This window comes from Papaver somniferum, chromosome 7 (genome assembly GCF_003573695.1).
Source record: "Papaver somniferum cultivar HN1 chromosome 7, ASM357369v1, whole genome shotgun sequence".
In the NCBI taxonomy this organism is placed as follows: domain Eukaryota; kingdom Viridiplantae; phylum Streptophyta; class Magnoliopsida; order Ranunculales; family Papaveraceae; genus Papaver; species Papaver somniferum.
The window spans coordinates 111,363,301-111,378,570 of record NC_039364.1 but is presented as its reverse complement, the minus strand read 5'-3'; the positions used below and the strand labels follow the sequence as shown (position 1 = coordinate 111,378,570).

Sequence of the window (15,270 nt, the reverse complement as noted above, 5' to 3'; positions counted from 1 at the left end):
CAAAGAACTTTCCCCCATTAAATGTCATTCCCGGAAGAACAACATAAGCGACCTTACTCTAGCCACAAGAGAAGGATTTTCTTGGACTTCAATTCTATTTGCCAGTTACGAACAAAATAAATTTGCATATATCCCATATTTTCCTCTCTTTTTGCCAGTTACGAATAAAGAAGTTAAAAATAGCGATCTTAATGTTAGAGGCACTGAGATACAATATTTACATGAGAAAAATTATCAACACAAACTATTATCTATGCCAATTACGAACAAAATATACAATTAGTACGATATGACCCAACATAAGAATTATAACTTATCTAGCCATATATGAACGTAGAGAATAAAATTCACCACTTATTCCCTGGTGGAGACACAATCAAGGAAGTACGTAGATCCCTAAAGAACATCTTACGGAATCCTGTAGCAGTTTATTCTCAAGAAGTGTAATCGTGGAGAGACAAAAACTGCAATTCTCAAAATAGTTTACTCCTCTTTTGAAAGAGTGAAAGAGGTTAACCTATGAGAAAATATGAGATATATGTTCTAATGACCAGAGAATGATAACAAAGAACAATCTCACAAAATAAGCAATACAGATATAATCCATGAAAAAATATGTATTGCAAGTCATCTTCCAAAATAAAATTTAATTAATCAACTTTAAACATGCAAGATGATAATATTTGAAATAGCTAATGTAACACATAAAAAATATTCCAAAAACTAGTGTTCCTCCTTAAGTAATAAGAATAAAATTCCTACAAGGAGTTAACTAGTGAAAAGAAAAGATAGAAGAGAAAAGCATCTAGATATAATCTTTCACCAGATATTTTAGAGAAGCAATATCTTTTGAAATCTTTACTAGGTATGATTTCAGAAGATTAATATTCTTCTTAGCTGCGACAAGCTGATCAAATACCACTTCGAGATCTCTCATCGGGTTCCCGACCAAGTCATCAGACATTTGAACAGGTTTTGAATCTCTATGTTCGTGAGCAAAGTAGCAAGATAGAGTGAAAGGATAATCATAAAACCCAAATTCTTCAGCAGTATCTTTTCGACTATCTTTTTCTCATTCGTTAACACAATTCTTAATGCTAGAAGCATCTATGTCTTTTGAAGATCCAGAGACAAAAACTGTACAATCTTTACTTTGAAAAATCAATTTCAAGGTATAGATATAAATAGGGTTCCTTAGGTTTAGCGAACCATAAATAAGGAGTATCCTTTCGAAAAACAAGTTCTTAATCAAGAAGGAAACAAAAGTAAACTTATTGGTTCCGTAACCAGAGACTTGTAAAGCAAGAAACTAACGTACTCGGACCCACAAGTCACAGTTCGTAACCGAGTAGTAAGAATTTAATACATAAAATAACATCTGTCAAGAGAGGTTTGTCAGATGGAACATATAAAAGATTTCAACAATTTCTTTGTTCAATAGGATTAAGACTGTATACATACTTCTAATAGTAAACATATTGTTAGAGCACTTCTCGTTTGAACTCGCAAGCGTTGTTATCTCAAGCTTGTTTGTCAAGTTTAGGTGATCAAAACTATAAGTTTTGATTTCTAATATACTTATAGTTACGTCTCGGATTAGGATAAAATGTGCAGTTGAGTTTTAGACTTCACGACGTTCATCGATTGAAGACGAAGATCTACTGAGGAGAGCTTGGAGGAAATTCATCAACACAAGGTATGTGGAGACTAAAACTTATCTATCACTCAGAAGTCTATTATATTCTATATCCTAATGAGACTAAGTCGTATAGCTATATAGAATTTATATTATACAGATTTGATATTTCGAGCCGAGTTTATCTCGCGATCTATTTCTCGAAGTATGTTATCTATGTTCATCATTATTCTTGAAGAGTTCAGTTGGAAACAACTTATTTGTTGGAAACTAAATAATAAGTCAAAAGATGATCATGTGAAAATTGCCTTGAAACATCTTACATGATTTGTGTGAGACAATCATTTGATGTCGACTCGGAAAGTTTAGTATTGATCATTCGATCACTTGAAAATTACTCATAAGCTAATAGTTTATGTGAGACATCTACTGTCGTCTTCTTAGGATGTTCCAATGATTGAAATGGGGGTTTAGAACAATTAACCTTTATCTGGATACAACACAGTATGCATACCAGTATGCAAACTGTTGTGGTATGATTTGGGTCCGGAAACCTCGATTGCATACCAATATGCGAATTGTTTTAACTGTTAAAATTCAAGAACCAAGTTTGCACACTAGTATGTGAACTGTTCTACCTGAGTTAAGGTCCGAGACAGCATTATGCATACCGGTTTGCAAACTGTTGGACACGACTTGCATACCCATTTGCAAACTTAGTGGTTAAAGTTCTAAAATCGGTTAAGTATGTTTTCATACTCATGAACAAATAAATTTATGAATTAAAGAATGCAACCTTTGCAAACCGTGGCTTAATGTTCATGAATTGATTCTCATGAATCAATCCGATTTTGATTCATCTTACCTGATTTGTGTGAGGCAATCATTTGATGTCGACTTGGAAAGTTTCGTATTGATCATTCGATCACTTGAAAATTACTTATAAGCTAATAGTTTGTGTGAGACAGCTATTGTCGTCTTCTAAGGATGTTTCAATGATTGAGGGGAGTTTAGAACAAATAACCTTTGTCTGGATATAGCACAGTATGCATACCAGTATGCAAACTTTTGTGGTATGATTCAGGTCCGGAAACATTGTTTGCATACCAGTATGCGAACGGTTCTACCTGAATTAAGGTCTGGGATAGCAGTATGCATACCGGTTTGCAAACTGCTGGACAAGACCAAAGTCCGGAAGCTATAGTTTGCGTACCCTTTTGCAAACTTAGTGGTTATAGTTCTAAAATCGATTAAGTATGTTTACATACTTATGAAAAAATACATTTATGAATTAAGGAATGAAATCTTTGCAAACCGTGGCTTAATGTTCATGAATTGATTCTCATGAATCAACCCGATTTTGATTCAATTGGTTGATATATATTTCTGTGAAATAGTGAACAATTGAACAACTCTATTTGAAGCACAATTAGATTCATTTGATTGTATTTCATGGTTGATTGATCATCATAGTTGATCCAAAAGTGTTATATGAATGTGGTTAAGACAAAAGGGCTATTATTGAGCCAACTCAATTACACGTTTAGGTACGGTTACCCATATCTAAATGAAAGTATATTTCATTTGTGTGTAACAAACTAAGACCATATAACGGCGGAGAGATATTTCTTTGGTTTTAAGCAGACTTAGCTTGAACTTAAATCAGGTTTTCATCTAACGCTGAATATTTAATGCTTTGTTACTAAGCTATCTTAGGTTTGATTGAAAGCAAACCCTGATTTGAAAGACTATATAAGGTAGAACTTTAGCAAGCGCAAAACCTAATCCCAGCACTTTCATGTGTCCTAGTTGCGGCTAGATTCGATTCTCCTTTAACCTGGGTTTTTCCAAAACCATTATAGGTTAACGACTTGAAGACTTCATTTGGGATTCGTGAAGCCATACCCAACTATTTTCTTTGTAGTTGCGTGTTCTGATCTTACTTGTTATATCGTATTGAGTACTGTTAAAGAATTGCTTGGTCGAACTCGCAAGCGTTGCTATCTCAAGCTTGTTTGTCAAGTTTAGTTTTCAAAACTATAAGTGTTGATTTCTAGTCTACTTATAGCTATGTCTCGGATTAGGATAGAATGTGTAGTTGAGCTTTAGACTTCACGGCGTTCATCGATTGAAGACGAAGAACTACTAAAGGGAGCTTGTGGAACTTCATCGACAAAAAGTATATGGATACTTGAACTCATTTATCACTCAGAAGTCTATTTCTATTCTATCTCCTATTGAGACAAAAGACGTATAGCTATATAAACTTTATTTTATACACATTTGATATTTCGAGTTGAGTATTAACTCGCTTCTAAATTTTTCGGAATATGTGTTGGTAAGCTTTCGCTTTAACCAAGTTCATCTTTATTCTTGACGAAAGTCAAAAGATGATCATGTGAAAATCGCTTGGTAACATCTTGCATGATTTGTGTGAGACAGTCATTTTATGTAGACTCAGAATGTTTTGTATGGATCTATTGATCACTTGAAAATTTCTTTGAAGCTAATAGTTTGTGCGAGACAACTATTCCCCTTTTCTAAGAATGTTACAATGATTAAAATGGAGTTTAGACAAATAACCATTGATTGGATATAACACAGTATGCGTACTTGTATGCTAATTTTTTCAAGTTATTCCAAGTCCAGGAACCATAGTATGCATACTTGTATGCGTACTGGTTTAATAATTGAAGTCCGGGAACTTAGTATGCATACGGCTTTACATTTCAAGTCCGGGAATTCAACTGAGTTTGGTCGTGAATGACAATATTGTTAGAGTATTGCTTGGTTGAATCCACTAGCGTTGGTATGTCAAGCTAGTTGTCAAATTTAGTTGCCAAAACGCATTCTTGATTTAGTATACTAAAGATAGTTTCGGACTAGATTAGGTCTAAGAAGAGCTATTCTTGAAGGATGAAGACTGAAGATTGCAAGAAGACATCAACAAAGGTATGTGGTAATTGATTTCATTTGGATTCTTGTTCAGTTATAACTTTCTAATCTATCGAAACAAATGCTCACTCTATGGAACAATTCCTATGACGGTTAATGTACATTTTTATATATATACTCGAGGTTATTTGAGCCACGACTTTTGTGACAATAACCTTTATCCCTGGAAAGGTTCTCATGGTATAGTGAATGAGCTTACGAATTCAACGAGCCAAGAATCACTCAATTCCGAGTTATAACGATGGAGTTATGAGACAATTATAAGTGTTGTTGTAATTGTTACAGTTCGTTAGTAGGAAACAATCGATGGACTGTTTGTAACGGTTCACGGACTTGGGCCCAATTACGTGACTAAAAGGCATTTTTGGTCAAGTTGGTGATGTTTCCTTATCAAGGCAAGATGGCTATTAATCCAAACATATTTGATTACCATATTAAAGTGTTTGTGATTCCTTCCTAATTTAATTTGTGATTTATTCACATAAATACAATTTTGCTAAATTAATTATTTATTTAATTATTTTGGCAAGAGTTGTAACTTAGGAAAGACTCCCAAAATTAGGAGAGTCTTGAAAAAAGAAAATAGCTATGCTTAGCTTTCAAGCTACCTTTCACTATAAATAAAGGGTTTGTGAGTGCTACACGTTTTCATCCTCTTTGGAAAATTGGTGTAAGCTCATAAGGTTGTTTTCCATGTCTTATGTTCTTCGTGAACAAGAGCGAGATAAAAGTCTTTGTATTGGGGATCACAAAGCCAAGTTGGGTTTAATCTTAGTGATTGATTATACAACTTGTAATCTAGGTTTTTCACCTCTTGTCTATTCTAAGGTTTTATCTTCTGATATAAAACCATTCAAGAGTTGTTGATCATAAACCCTAGGTTTTGATAGATTTCAGTTTTCGATCGTACACCAATACTTGTTAGTCGAAATCGGAAGCTAGAAAGAAAACTTCGATTAAGGTATCTCGTAAAAATCCTTAAGAAGTTTTTAAACAAGATATCTCTAGATTTATTCTAGTTGTTCTTGTTGTAGAATAATTAGGTTTCTCTTCCTTTATTGAAGAGTATAATAATCCCTAATATACAAGTTTGTTTTGATATTACTTTTAAATTGTAACTGTTTTTATCGAAATAAACACAAGATTTCCAAAACCTTGATTCACATCTAAAGGGAAATCAAACCGGTGTTTTGTGCAAACAAAATATCGAATTGTATCAATCGTGTTTTTGTATCTTCTAAAGAGATCCTTGGGTTCTGCTAGAAGATTTACGAGAAGAATTCCTAAAGACAATTGGTGTTGTGCTAGGAGTTCTATAAGTACTTGAATACAACTGAAGCAGGTATTACATCTAGTCCGAATAGGTAGTAGGAAATTGGTGTAACAGCTTATAATCAGTGTGTGTTTATTCTGGACTAGGTCCCGGGGCTTTTCTGCTTTTGTGGTTTCCTCGTTAACAAAATCTCTGGTGTCTGTGTTATTTCTTTTCCGCATTATATTTGTTTATATAATTGAAATATCACAGATTATACGTAAGTTCAATCAATTATAAATCCGACCTTTGGGTTGTTGATTAAATTGATTGATACTTGGATATTGGTTTTTGATACCGTCCAAGTTATTTCTTATATTCAATCGGGCTCGCAAATTCCTATTTGTTTGATTGCAGATTGAATTGAGATATAACTCTTTAATATACTTTTCTTAAGATTGAGTATGACCGTCTAGTTGATTCTCTTGACAGTATATTGGAGTTGGTTCATACAGATTGCCAAACGAATTATTGGGTGTGGTTGTTAGACCCCCTCTTTTTCAAGTATGCGTACCAGTTCGCATACTGGCGAACCCAGACCAAGTCCGACTACTTAGGTATGCATACCCGTTTGCATACTTGAGTGGGTTAAGTTCTAAAATCGGTTTGTTCATGAACAAATACATTTATATAATAAGGAATGCAATTTTTTGCAAACCGTGGCTACAATGTTCATGAATTGATTCGAGTGAATCAATATCTATCTTGCTTCAATTGTCTTGTATACAATTGCTTCATTTGATTCATTTTAAGTAGTTGTGATTAAGATGGACAAGGTTGATATGAAATTGTTCATTTGGCTAACTTCGGTTAACTATTGTTCGGATAACTAAGTGTACACGTTTACGTATAGTTACCCATATCTAAATGAAAACACATTTCATTTGTATAAAAAGCTAAGTTCGATCTAATGGTTGAAAGATATTAGATTGAATCTAATCAGGTTTTCATCTAACGATGAATATTGAATGCTTTGTTACCAAGGTAACATTGATTGCAAACCCTGATTTGAAGACTATATAAAGGATAACTCTAGCAACTGGGAAACCTTATCCCCACACCTCATGTGTGATACTAGTCGCGACTAGAGTCGATTCTCCTTTAACATAGGTTTTTCTAAAACCATTATAGGTTAAAAACTTAAAGACTTCATTGGAATTCTGAAGCCAGAGCCAACTATTTTCTCTGTAGTTGCGTGTTCTGATCTTACTTTGTTCTATCGTATTGAGTATTATCTTCTCTAAGATTTGCTCGAGATTCAATCTCTGATAGGTAAGATAAAGAGTAATCACAAACGTCTTCGTCTCATTGTTTGTGATTCAACAATATCTTGTTCCGCTTTCATACGGTTAAGATCATTGTGAGGTGATTGGTATTATAGGATGTTGTTCGGGAATATAAGTCTGGTGTATCAATTGGTTCATGTTCACCTTGATTTATCAAAAGACGGAACAAAAACTCGTAAGTATTTATGTGGGAGACAGATTTATCTACTCAATAGACTTTTCTGTATGAGACAGATTTGTTTATCAAGTCTTCGAATTTGGGTCATAGGAACTCTTAGTTGTGGGTGAGATCAGCTAAGGGAATCAAGTGCGTAGAGTCCTGCTGGGATTCGGAGGTGTAAGGAACGCGACTGTACCGTAATCAGTGTGAGATTGGTTAGGGATCAACTACATTCCAGTCCGAAGTTAACTTGTAGTAGGCTAGAGTATATAGCGGCTTAACAAAGTGTGGTGTTCAAATCTAGACTAGGTCCCGGGAGTTTTCTGCATTTGCGGTTTCCTCGTTAACAAAATTTCTGGTGTCTGTGTTATTTCTTTTACGCATTATATTTTCTATATAATTGAAATATCACAGGTTGTGCGTAGTTCAATCAATTATATAATCCAGCATTTTGGTTGTTGATATAAATTGATTGACACTTGAACATTGGTCTTTGGTATCGTTCAAGTTGGTTCTCATAACAATCAGGCTCGCGGATTTCTATCTGTTTGATTTGCTGATTACATTGAGATACAGAGAGGTAACTCTTGGATGTATTTTCCTTGATTGAGTCTGACTGTCTAGTTGATTCTCTTGGAAGTATATTGGAGTTAGTCCATACAGATTTCCTAAGCGAAATATTGGGTGTGGTTGTTAGACCCCCACTTTTTCAAGTACTATCTTCTCTAAGATTTTCTCGAGATTTATCTCTGATAGGTAAGATATAAAAAGTAATCACAAAGATCTTTGTCTCATTCTTTGTGATTCCACAATAACTTCTTCTACTACCATATAGTTAAGTTATTGTGAGGTGATTGATATTTCTAGGTTGTTCTTCGAGAATATAAGACCGGATTATCAATTGGTTCTTGTTCACCTTGATTTATCAAAAGACGAAACAAAAACTTCATATGTACTTCTGTGGGAGACATATTTATCTATCAGAATAGACTTATCTGTGGGAAACAGATTTGTTTATAAGTCTTCGACTTTGAGTCATAGCAAATCTTAGTTGTGGGTGAGATCATCTAAGGAAATCAAGTGTGTACAGTCCTGCTGGGATTCAGAGACATAAGGAACGCGATTGTACCTTAATCGGCGTGAGACTTGTTTAGGGCTCAATTACATTCCAGTCCGAAGTTAACTTGTAGTAGGCTAGAGTATGTATTGGCTTAATAAAGTATGGTGTTCAAATCTGGACTAGATCCCAGGGTTTTTCTGCATTTTCGGTTTCCTCGTTAACAAAATTTCTGGTGTCTGTGTTATTTCTTTTCCGCATTATATTTTATATATAATTGAAATATCACAGGTTGTGCGTAGTTCTATCAATTAGATAATCCAATCTTTGGTTGTTGATATAAATTGATTGACACTTGAATATTGGTCTTTGGTACCGTTCAAATTGTTTCTCATAATAATCAGGCTCGCGGATTTTTATCTGTTTGATTTGCTGATTACATTGAGAAACATAGATATAACTCTTGGATCTATTTTCCTTGATTGAGTCTGAATGTCTAGTTGATTCTCTTGGAATTATATAGGAGTTAGTCCGTATAGATTGCCTAACAAAATATTGGGTGTGGTTGTTAGACCCCCATTTTTTCACATATTATAACTTCTCATCAAAGAAATTCTTCCTTTCATTATGCGTTATCTAAAACTAGAAAAAGGCACATAACGAAATAATTAAGTTACTCAGGGATAAACAATTTGCTTATCCATAACTAAATCCTTGGTTTTAACCTTTAGTTCAGTACCTAAACACTTGACTTTAGTTTTAACATAGAGAGATGAAGAAAGATTACCTGAAGCCTTATCACGCTTTTCTCTTTTTATGCCACGTCTCAGTCTGTTAATGGAAGATATAAGAATATAGATTTTTTTTTCAATGTTAATATGACTTACCTCTCAGTCGAAGTGTGAATTAGTGGCTTTTTGAGTAGAAAGGGATTTCTTTAAATACTTTGGTTCGAAGTTACCCTTTTTAGTCTCACCAAACTTGAGAGAAGCAAACACAACAAGTGAAATGTGCAGATAATTTTGAACTCTCAAGTCTCGAAATACAATCCTTTGAACATTGTTTAGTTGATTTGTAATGACCAACTCTTTTATTATTAATAAATCTGAAATCATGTGAGCTATTTTCCTTGGATTGCACATTGAACTGGTTCATTAGATGTCCCACTTTACCACAAGGAGAGCTGGTCATCAAAGAGTCAGATGTACCCTTGAATCATGATTTGGAACAAACATTTTCTTAGACATTTTCTTATAGATGTGGTTCTCACACATTTCTCAGAACGAGCAGGAAAGACTTTTTCAACACAAGAATATCTGCTTGACTTAACAGCAATATCGGGTGTTAGATGAGATTTATCCTTTAGGTCAGTAATTTCTTTTCTCAAAGAATTACACTACTCCTGAGATATGAGAAGATCAGAGTCAGACTTGTCCCTTAGAATAGGAAATTTATTGATCTTAGTATTATGAGTCTCAATCATGAGCTTTTCTCGAACGATAGCTTTCCTAAAAGTATCTTTAAGAATACCAACTCTTTCTTTTCTGAGTTTTAGTTCTCGAATGAGGTTGTTGATTTCATCAGTGAAAGTATCAATAGTTTCAAACGGATCACACTCTCTATTCAGAAATTGGTTGAGTTCACAAGCATACTGAGAAAACTTCTCTTAGAGGTCTTTTGTCTGAGAAGCTTGATCCTTAATGATTTGAGACTCACAAGTAAGATCCTCGTCTGTTTTTTTTTTGTTCCAACTTTCTTAGGTAATATATCTTTGGAATCTAAAGATATATTTTTACCTCTAGATTCGGAAGAATTAGCTAAGGAGTTATCCTTTGAGGTAAATCCCAAGTACTTGGCATAATCAAAACCAGTTGGTGTCATTTTTTATTAATACGTACTTACAGATATATGAATCAGATACAAACACAGATTAGGTTTAACAATGTTTGCGTGCTCTGATATCAATTGAAAACGCAGGGGATACCAGATACAGCCGAATTTTTCGTTTGACAACCTATATGGATAAAACTTAATACAATAGCAAGTAGACCAACTGAATGATCCTTGACAATATGTATATAAAGTTTATATATCTAACCTCTACTTAATCAGTATGTATATAGACACAGGGTCCATGAACCTAATGTTAAGCAGAGTACTTGGACGATCCCAAAAATCGGTATCCAAGCTCAATCCAGTCGTATCCAAATAATTTAATCGAAATTATGCCAAGTGATTAAACTTGTTATATATCTTTCAAGATACGAATTCTACAAGAAACAAGTCTCGTAATCGATTACAATAAAGCAGACGTATCTACTTAGCTTGAATACGTACAAACCTGTGCAAATCCAATTATAAAGATAAACAATATAATGCGGAAAAGGAAAAACATAAGACACCAAAAAATTTGCCAACGAGAAAACCACAATAGCAGAAAACCTCCGGGATCTCATCCAGATTTGAACATCACACTGTATTAAGCCGCTACAGACATTAGCCTACTATCAGACTTCCGACTGGAATGTTGTTGAGACCAAATCCATCGTCCAAGCAATTCAGTTATAGTCGCGCTCCTTACGTCTCTTGAACCTCGCAAGGCTCTACATACTTGATGATTGCAACATTCGCAAGGTTCAATTCGTTATGCATCATTTTTTCTTGGTGAAATCTTATTTTTCTAGACATATATATTATTTTAGTGGTTAAACAAATTAGTGGATGTATAAGCCAAAATATGTTTGCATAATGCGTCCTCTTTATTTTTGTTGGTCGATAAAGAATTTGGTGCTGGCGTCTAACTCAGGTCACTGATATCATCACCCAATGATTTTATCACTGTATTACAATAACACTAGTTGTTATGCATCCTTTCCGATGATTACATAATGTATTATGCATTTTTTATGGTGTCTGCATAATGTGCTATGCATCTTTTTTGGTGACGACATGTTATGTATCATGTTTTCAAAAATTTATACTTAAAAACAACAATCACCTTCCACTTTTTCGAATTTGGCCGTTTCAATCCGGTGCGGCACCTGGCAGAAAAAAGATTAGTAAAAGAAAATAGTTAACTCCGTTAGTTTTCCCATCCTAAATAGTCCCAAATATTCAAAATAAACTTTTAACGGGGTGCTTCTTTTTGAGCGGTCTTTCTTTTCATTTTCGAAAGAAGATTTAGGGAAAAAATTTCACTGCGAACATCGAAACCCTTGAAGAACGAAAACTCTCTCAACTAAGGGAAATATCTTCTTCCGGAGTTAACTTGGTAATTTCTTGTTCCTGCATTCTAATCTAGTGTTTTGTTTTTATGAGATTTTCTTTTTGGTGTTGATTTGAATGCTGAAGATAGAGAACGTTTTTATTACTTGAATATGTGTCTGTACTAGTGAATCTCTAGGGTTTAAGAAGTTCAAGAAACTAGGGTTGTAAGAATTTTTTACTTGAAGAAATGGAGAAGGTTTATAAAGAATTAGATGATGTTAAAGATGAAAGAGATAAACTAAAAGATGAGTTACGAATTAAAGAATCTGCTGTTAAACATCTGTATTCAGCAAACGATAAACTCCGGTCTGATTATGGACAGAAGTTACAGAAATTGGAAGGGGATAATAAAAACCTGTTAATTGCATTAGATGAGTCAAATGTGAAAAGCAATGCGCAAGACCAGAAGATTTGTGCGTTTAAGCAGGAGATTGAAGGTTTAAAGGAACTCTTAAGGGTGTCAAAGAAAAAGTGTTGTGAAGCAGAAGAAAGAGGGGCTAATATTAGTAAACAGCTGGGAAAGAGAGAAGACATGTGCATTAAACTAGAAGAGGAAAATATGAAATACAAGGAACAACTGAAATGGAAGAAAGAGCAATTTGATTATCTCGAAGAAGCGCATAAAAAGATGCAAGATGAGTTCCAGTTGAGTAAGAAGGAATGGGCTAAGGAGAAGTTAAACCTCATTGAAGAGATTTCAACATTAAGCACAAGTTTGGATTCACAGATAAGAATATCGGAAAGTCTTCAGAGCCGGTTGGAGATGTGCAACCATGCGTTAGCCCGTGAAGAAAGCAGAAGGAAGTTACTTGAAGTTGAAATTTCTGAATTGAAGCAGTGCAACGAGAGTGTTCTTGCAGATTACCAAGAGGAGAAAACAAAGGTTGAAAGCATGAGAGCAAAAAGGGATGAAGAAATTGCATCTCTAAGAAACTCATTAGGCACAAACCAGACATTTTCCAAAGAGATGGAGTTCAGAATAAGTTATCTGGAGGAAGAAAACCGGGTTTTGCGGGGATCTCTTAAAGAATTTCAGGAAGCTCAGATCCAAGATGCTGGTGCAGGTTCTTCATTATTGAATATACGTAACAAGCTTAAAGGTTTGGAGAAAGTGCATAGTGAATGCTCCATGAATATGAAAGCTAGAGAATCTGAATTTGTTTCTCAAACCGAAAAGCTGATGGTAAATCTGAATGACTGTAAATCTGAGTTGGATTCGAAATGTAAACTAATACAGGAACTGCAGATGGAGCTAGAACTCTGGAGTTCGGCGACCTTACAGTTAAAAGTAGATAATGAAGAAATGTCCGTGTTGCTTGTGATGTACAAATCAGGATTTGCTGATGCTCAATCAAACCTAATGAATTCGGAAGCTCAAATGAAACTTTGCGACTCTGAGAGAAGAGAAAATGTTGCTCGTCTAATGGAGCAATTGGAGGAGAAGAACAGTTCCCTGACTAAAGCCTATGCTGAAATTGAGAAGGGCCGTCAGACTGCAGCACTATTAGTGAAGAAGATCGAGTCCTTAGATGCATCAAATATGTCAAATTCGAAAACTGAGATGGAACTTTACAGCAAAATGAAAGAAGCACAAATTGCGCATCTGATGGAGGAGTTGGATCAAAAGAACGACTCGTTGCTGAAAGCCTGTGATGAAATTGAAAAGTATAGCGGGATCTCGGCATCATCAGAGAAGAAAATAGAGTTGTTTCATGCATCTGTGCAGCAGTATAGTGTGGTGCAGAACGAGTTTGAGAGGTGTAAAACAATTCAGGTTGTAGGTGAGCTAGACATCCAGGTGAAGAATTTCATGATTATCGAACTAGAAGAAGAAATCCACAACTTGCAGCAAAAGTTGGAGCTACAAGACAAGTCCTTGTTGTGTTCAGATCAAAATGAAAAGCATCTTGAAGCTGCACTGGAATTGAAACAATTGGAAATTGAAAAAGTTCAAGATCAACTTGGGAATCAAGGAAGAAGCTTAGAAGGCGTCATCGAAAAGCTTGAATCCGAAAAAATCCTTTTGCGTGATGAAATTGTTATGCTGACATCTGAGAAAAAAGACTTTTTGAACCTTCTAGGGGATTTCTCTGACCGGGTTAATGGGTTTTCTGATAAAGGCTCAGAGCTTATGGCAAGGTTGGAGAATACAATGCAGAGTATCAGCAAGGCTAGTGAACTAGATTTCCAGGTGAAGAGCTTGACAATTATCGACCTAGAAGAGGAAATCTACAAATTGCAGAAACAATTGGAGCTACTAGACAAGTCCATGTTGTACTCAAAGCAAAATGAACAGCATCTTGAAGCTGCATTGGAAATGAAACAATCTGAAATCGAAGAAGTTCAAAATCAACTTGGAAACCAAGAAAGAACCTACAAAGGTGTTATCGAAAAGCTTGAATATGAAAAAACCCTTTTGCGTGATGAAATCGTGAAGCTGACATCCGAGAAGAAAGACATTTTGGAATTTCTCGAGGATTTCTCTGACAATGTCAGTGAGTTTTCTGATAGAGACACAGAGCTAATGGCAAGGTTAGAGGATATCAGCAAGTCTACCTAACAAGTTGGAGTATGATTACGGCGATGCTTAGCTCAACGTTAGAGATGATAAAACATCACTTGTTCATTTTAGGTATGACATGCTAAGAGCCTATGGGTGTGTGGTTGTACCATCCAGGCAAGCCTCGTGAACAAAGCACACAATACTGTTAAACCAGTTGAGTTGATCAATTTAATCAACAATTTATATAACGTCGATATGTCTGTCAATATTAGCCTTCCGTGATAGCAATAAATAGCACTAATATTCAAAATCTTATAACTTGTAAACATGCAGTACTGTACTCATGCACCAACACAGTGGTGGTCTGCTAGAATTCTGAAGTCGATTTTAGTCGTATTCCTTGCATCCGAATTTCTGTCTCTATAGTCTCCAAGGGATGACTTCTAAGCAATTCACGTTAGAGATTTTTCCACTTCCTTTCTAGAGATGAAAACAACAGAGTATCTTTGAGGGAATACTAGGTGTAGTTTGTACTCAGTTGGCAGAGTAATGGAATCTGGTAAATCAGGTCTGAAACTAGACATGACTGAGCTCAGATGCGTAATGGCATGTTGCCAACTCAATATCAGTTTAATAATAGTGATCAATACCATCTGCTGCTCATTTCATGTTCAATCATGATACATGGGAACCTCTAGCGCAAGCAGCACCATGAAGTATCAATTGCTACTTGCTGATGTTGGTATTCTTTTCGTTTTCTTTTTTCTTTTTTTTTTTTGTTGCAGAAGTTACGATTTCATGTTTAAACCTGTGAAGTATATCAATGTGAGAAGTACACTCCACTGATATCTAAGAAACTTGTGACAATCTCACTAATGCACCACTCATGTCTGTCTGATTTATCATCTTTATTCATTTGCTGACAAGAAAATAAGGTTAGACACTATAAAGCCCTTGCAATAGGTCAAGAGAGCTAACAAAATCGAATCAGGAAAACTGCCAAGTTGAAAAAGATTGAGATATTTGGAGATTAGGATTTAACTTAATCAAGAGTATCCGAGAAGTTTGGCTTCTTATTCTGGACGCAGTTTCCT

The 15,270-nt window shown here is 35.0% G+C and overlaps 1 protein-coding gene across 1 annotated transcript; it reads left to right on the top strand.

Moving 5' to 3' along the window:
* The first annotated feature begins 11,565 nt into the window (after positions 1-11,565).
* LOC113292899 (uncharacterized protein At4g38062-like) lies at positions 11,566-14,403 on the top strand. Its single transcript, XM_026541717.1, has one exon. It carries the CDS (start codon positions 11,861-11,863, stop codon positions 14,231-14,233), a length of 2,373 nt encoding a protein of 790 aa, XP_026397502.1. The 5' UTR covers positions 11,566-11,860; the 3' UTR covers positions 14,234-14,403.
* The last annotated feature ends 867 nt before the right edge of the window (positions 14,404-15,270 follow it).

Excerpts from the sequence above, each read along its gene's own strand:
- LOC113292899 (XM_026541717.1), top strand. The coding sequence starts at position 11,861 with ATGGAGAAGGTTTATAAAGAATTAGATGATGTTAAAGATGAAAGAGAT.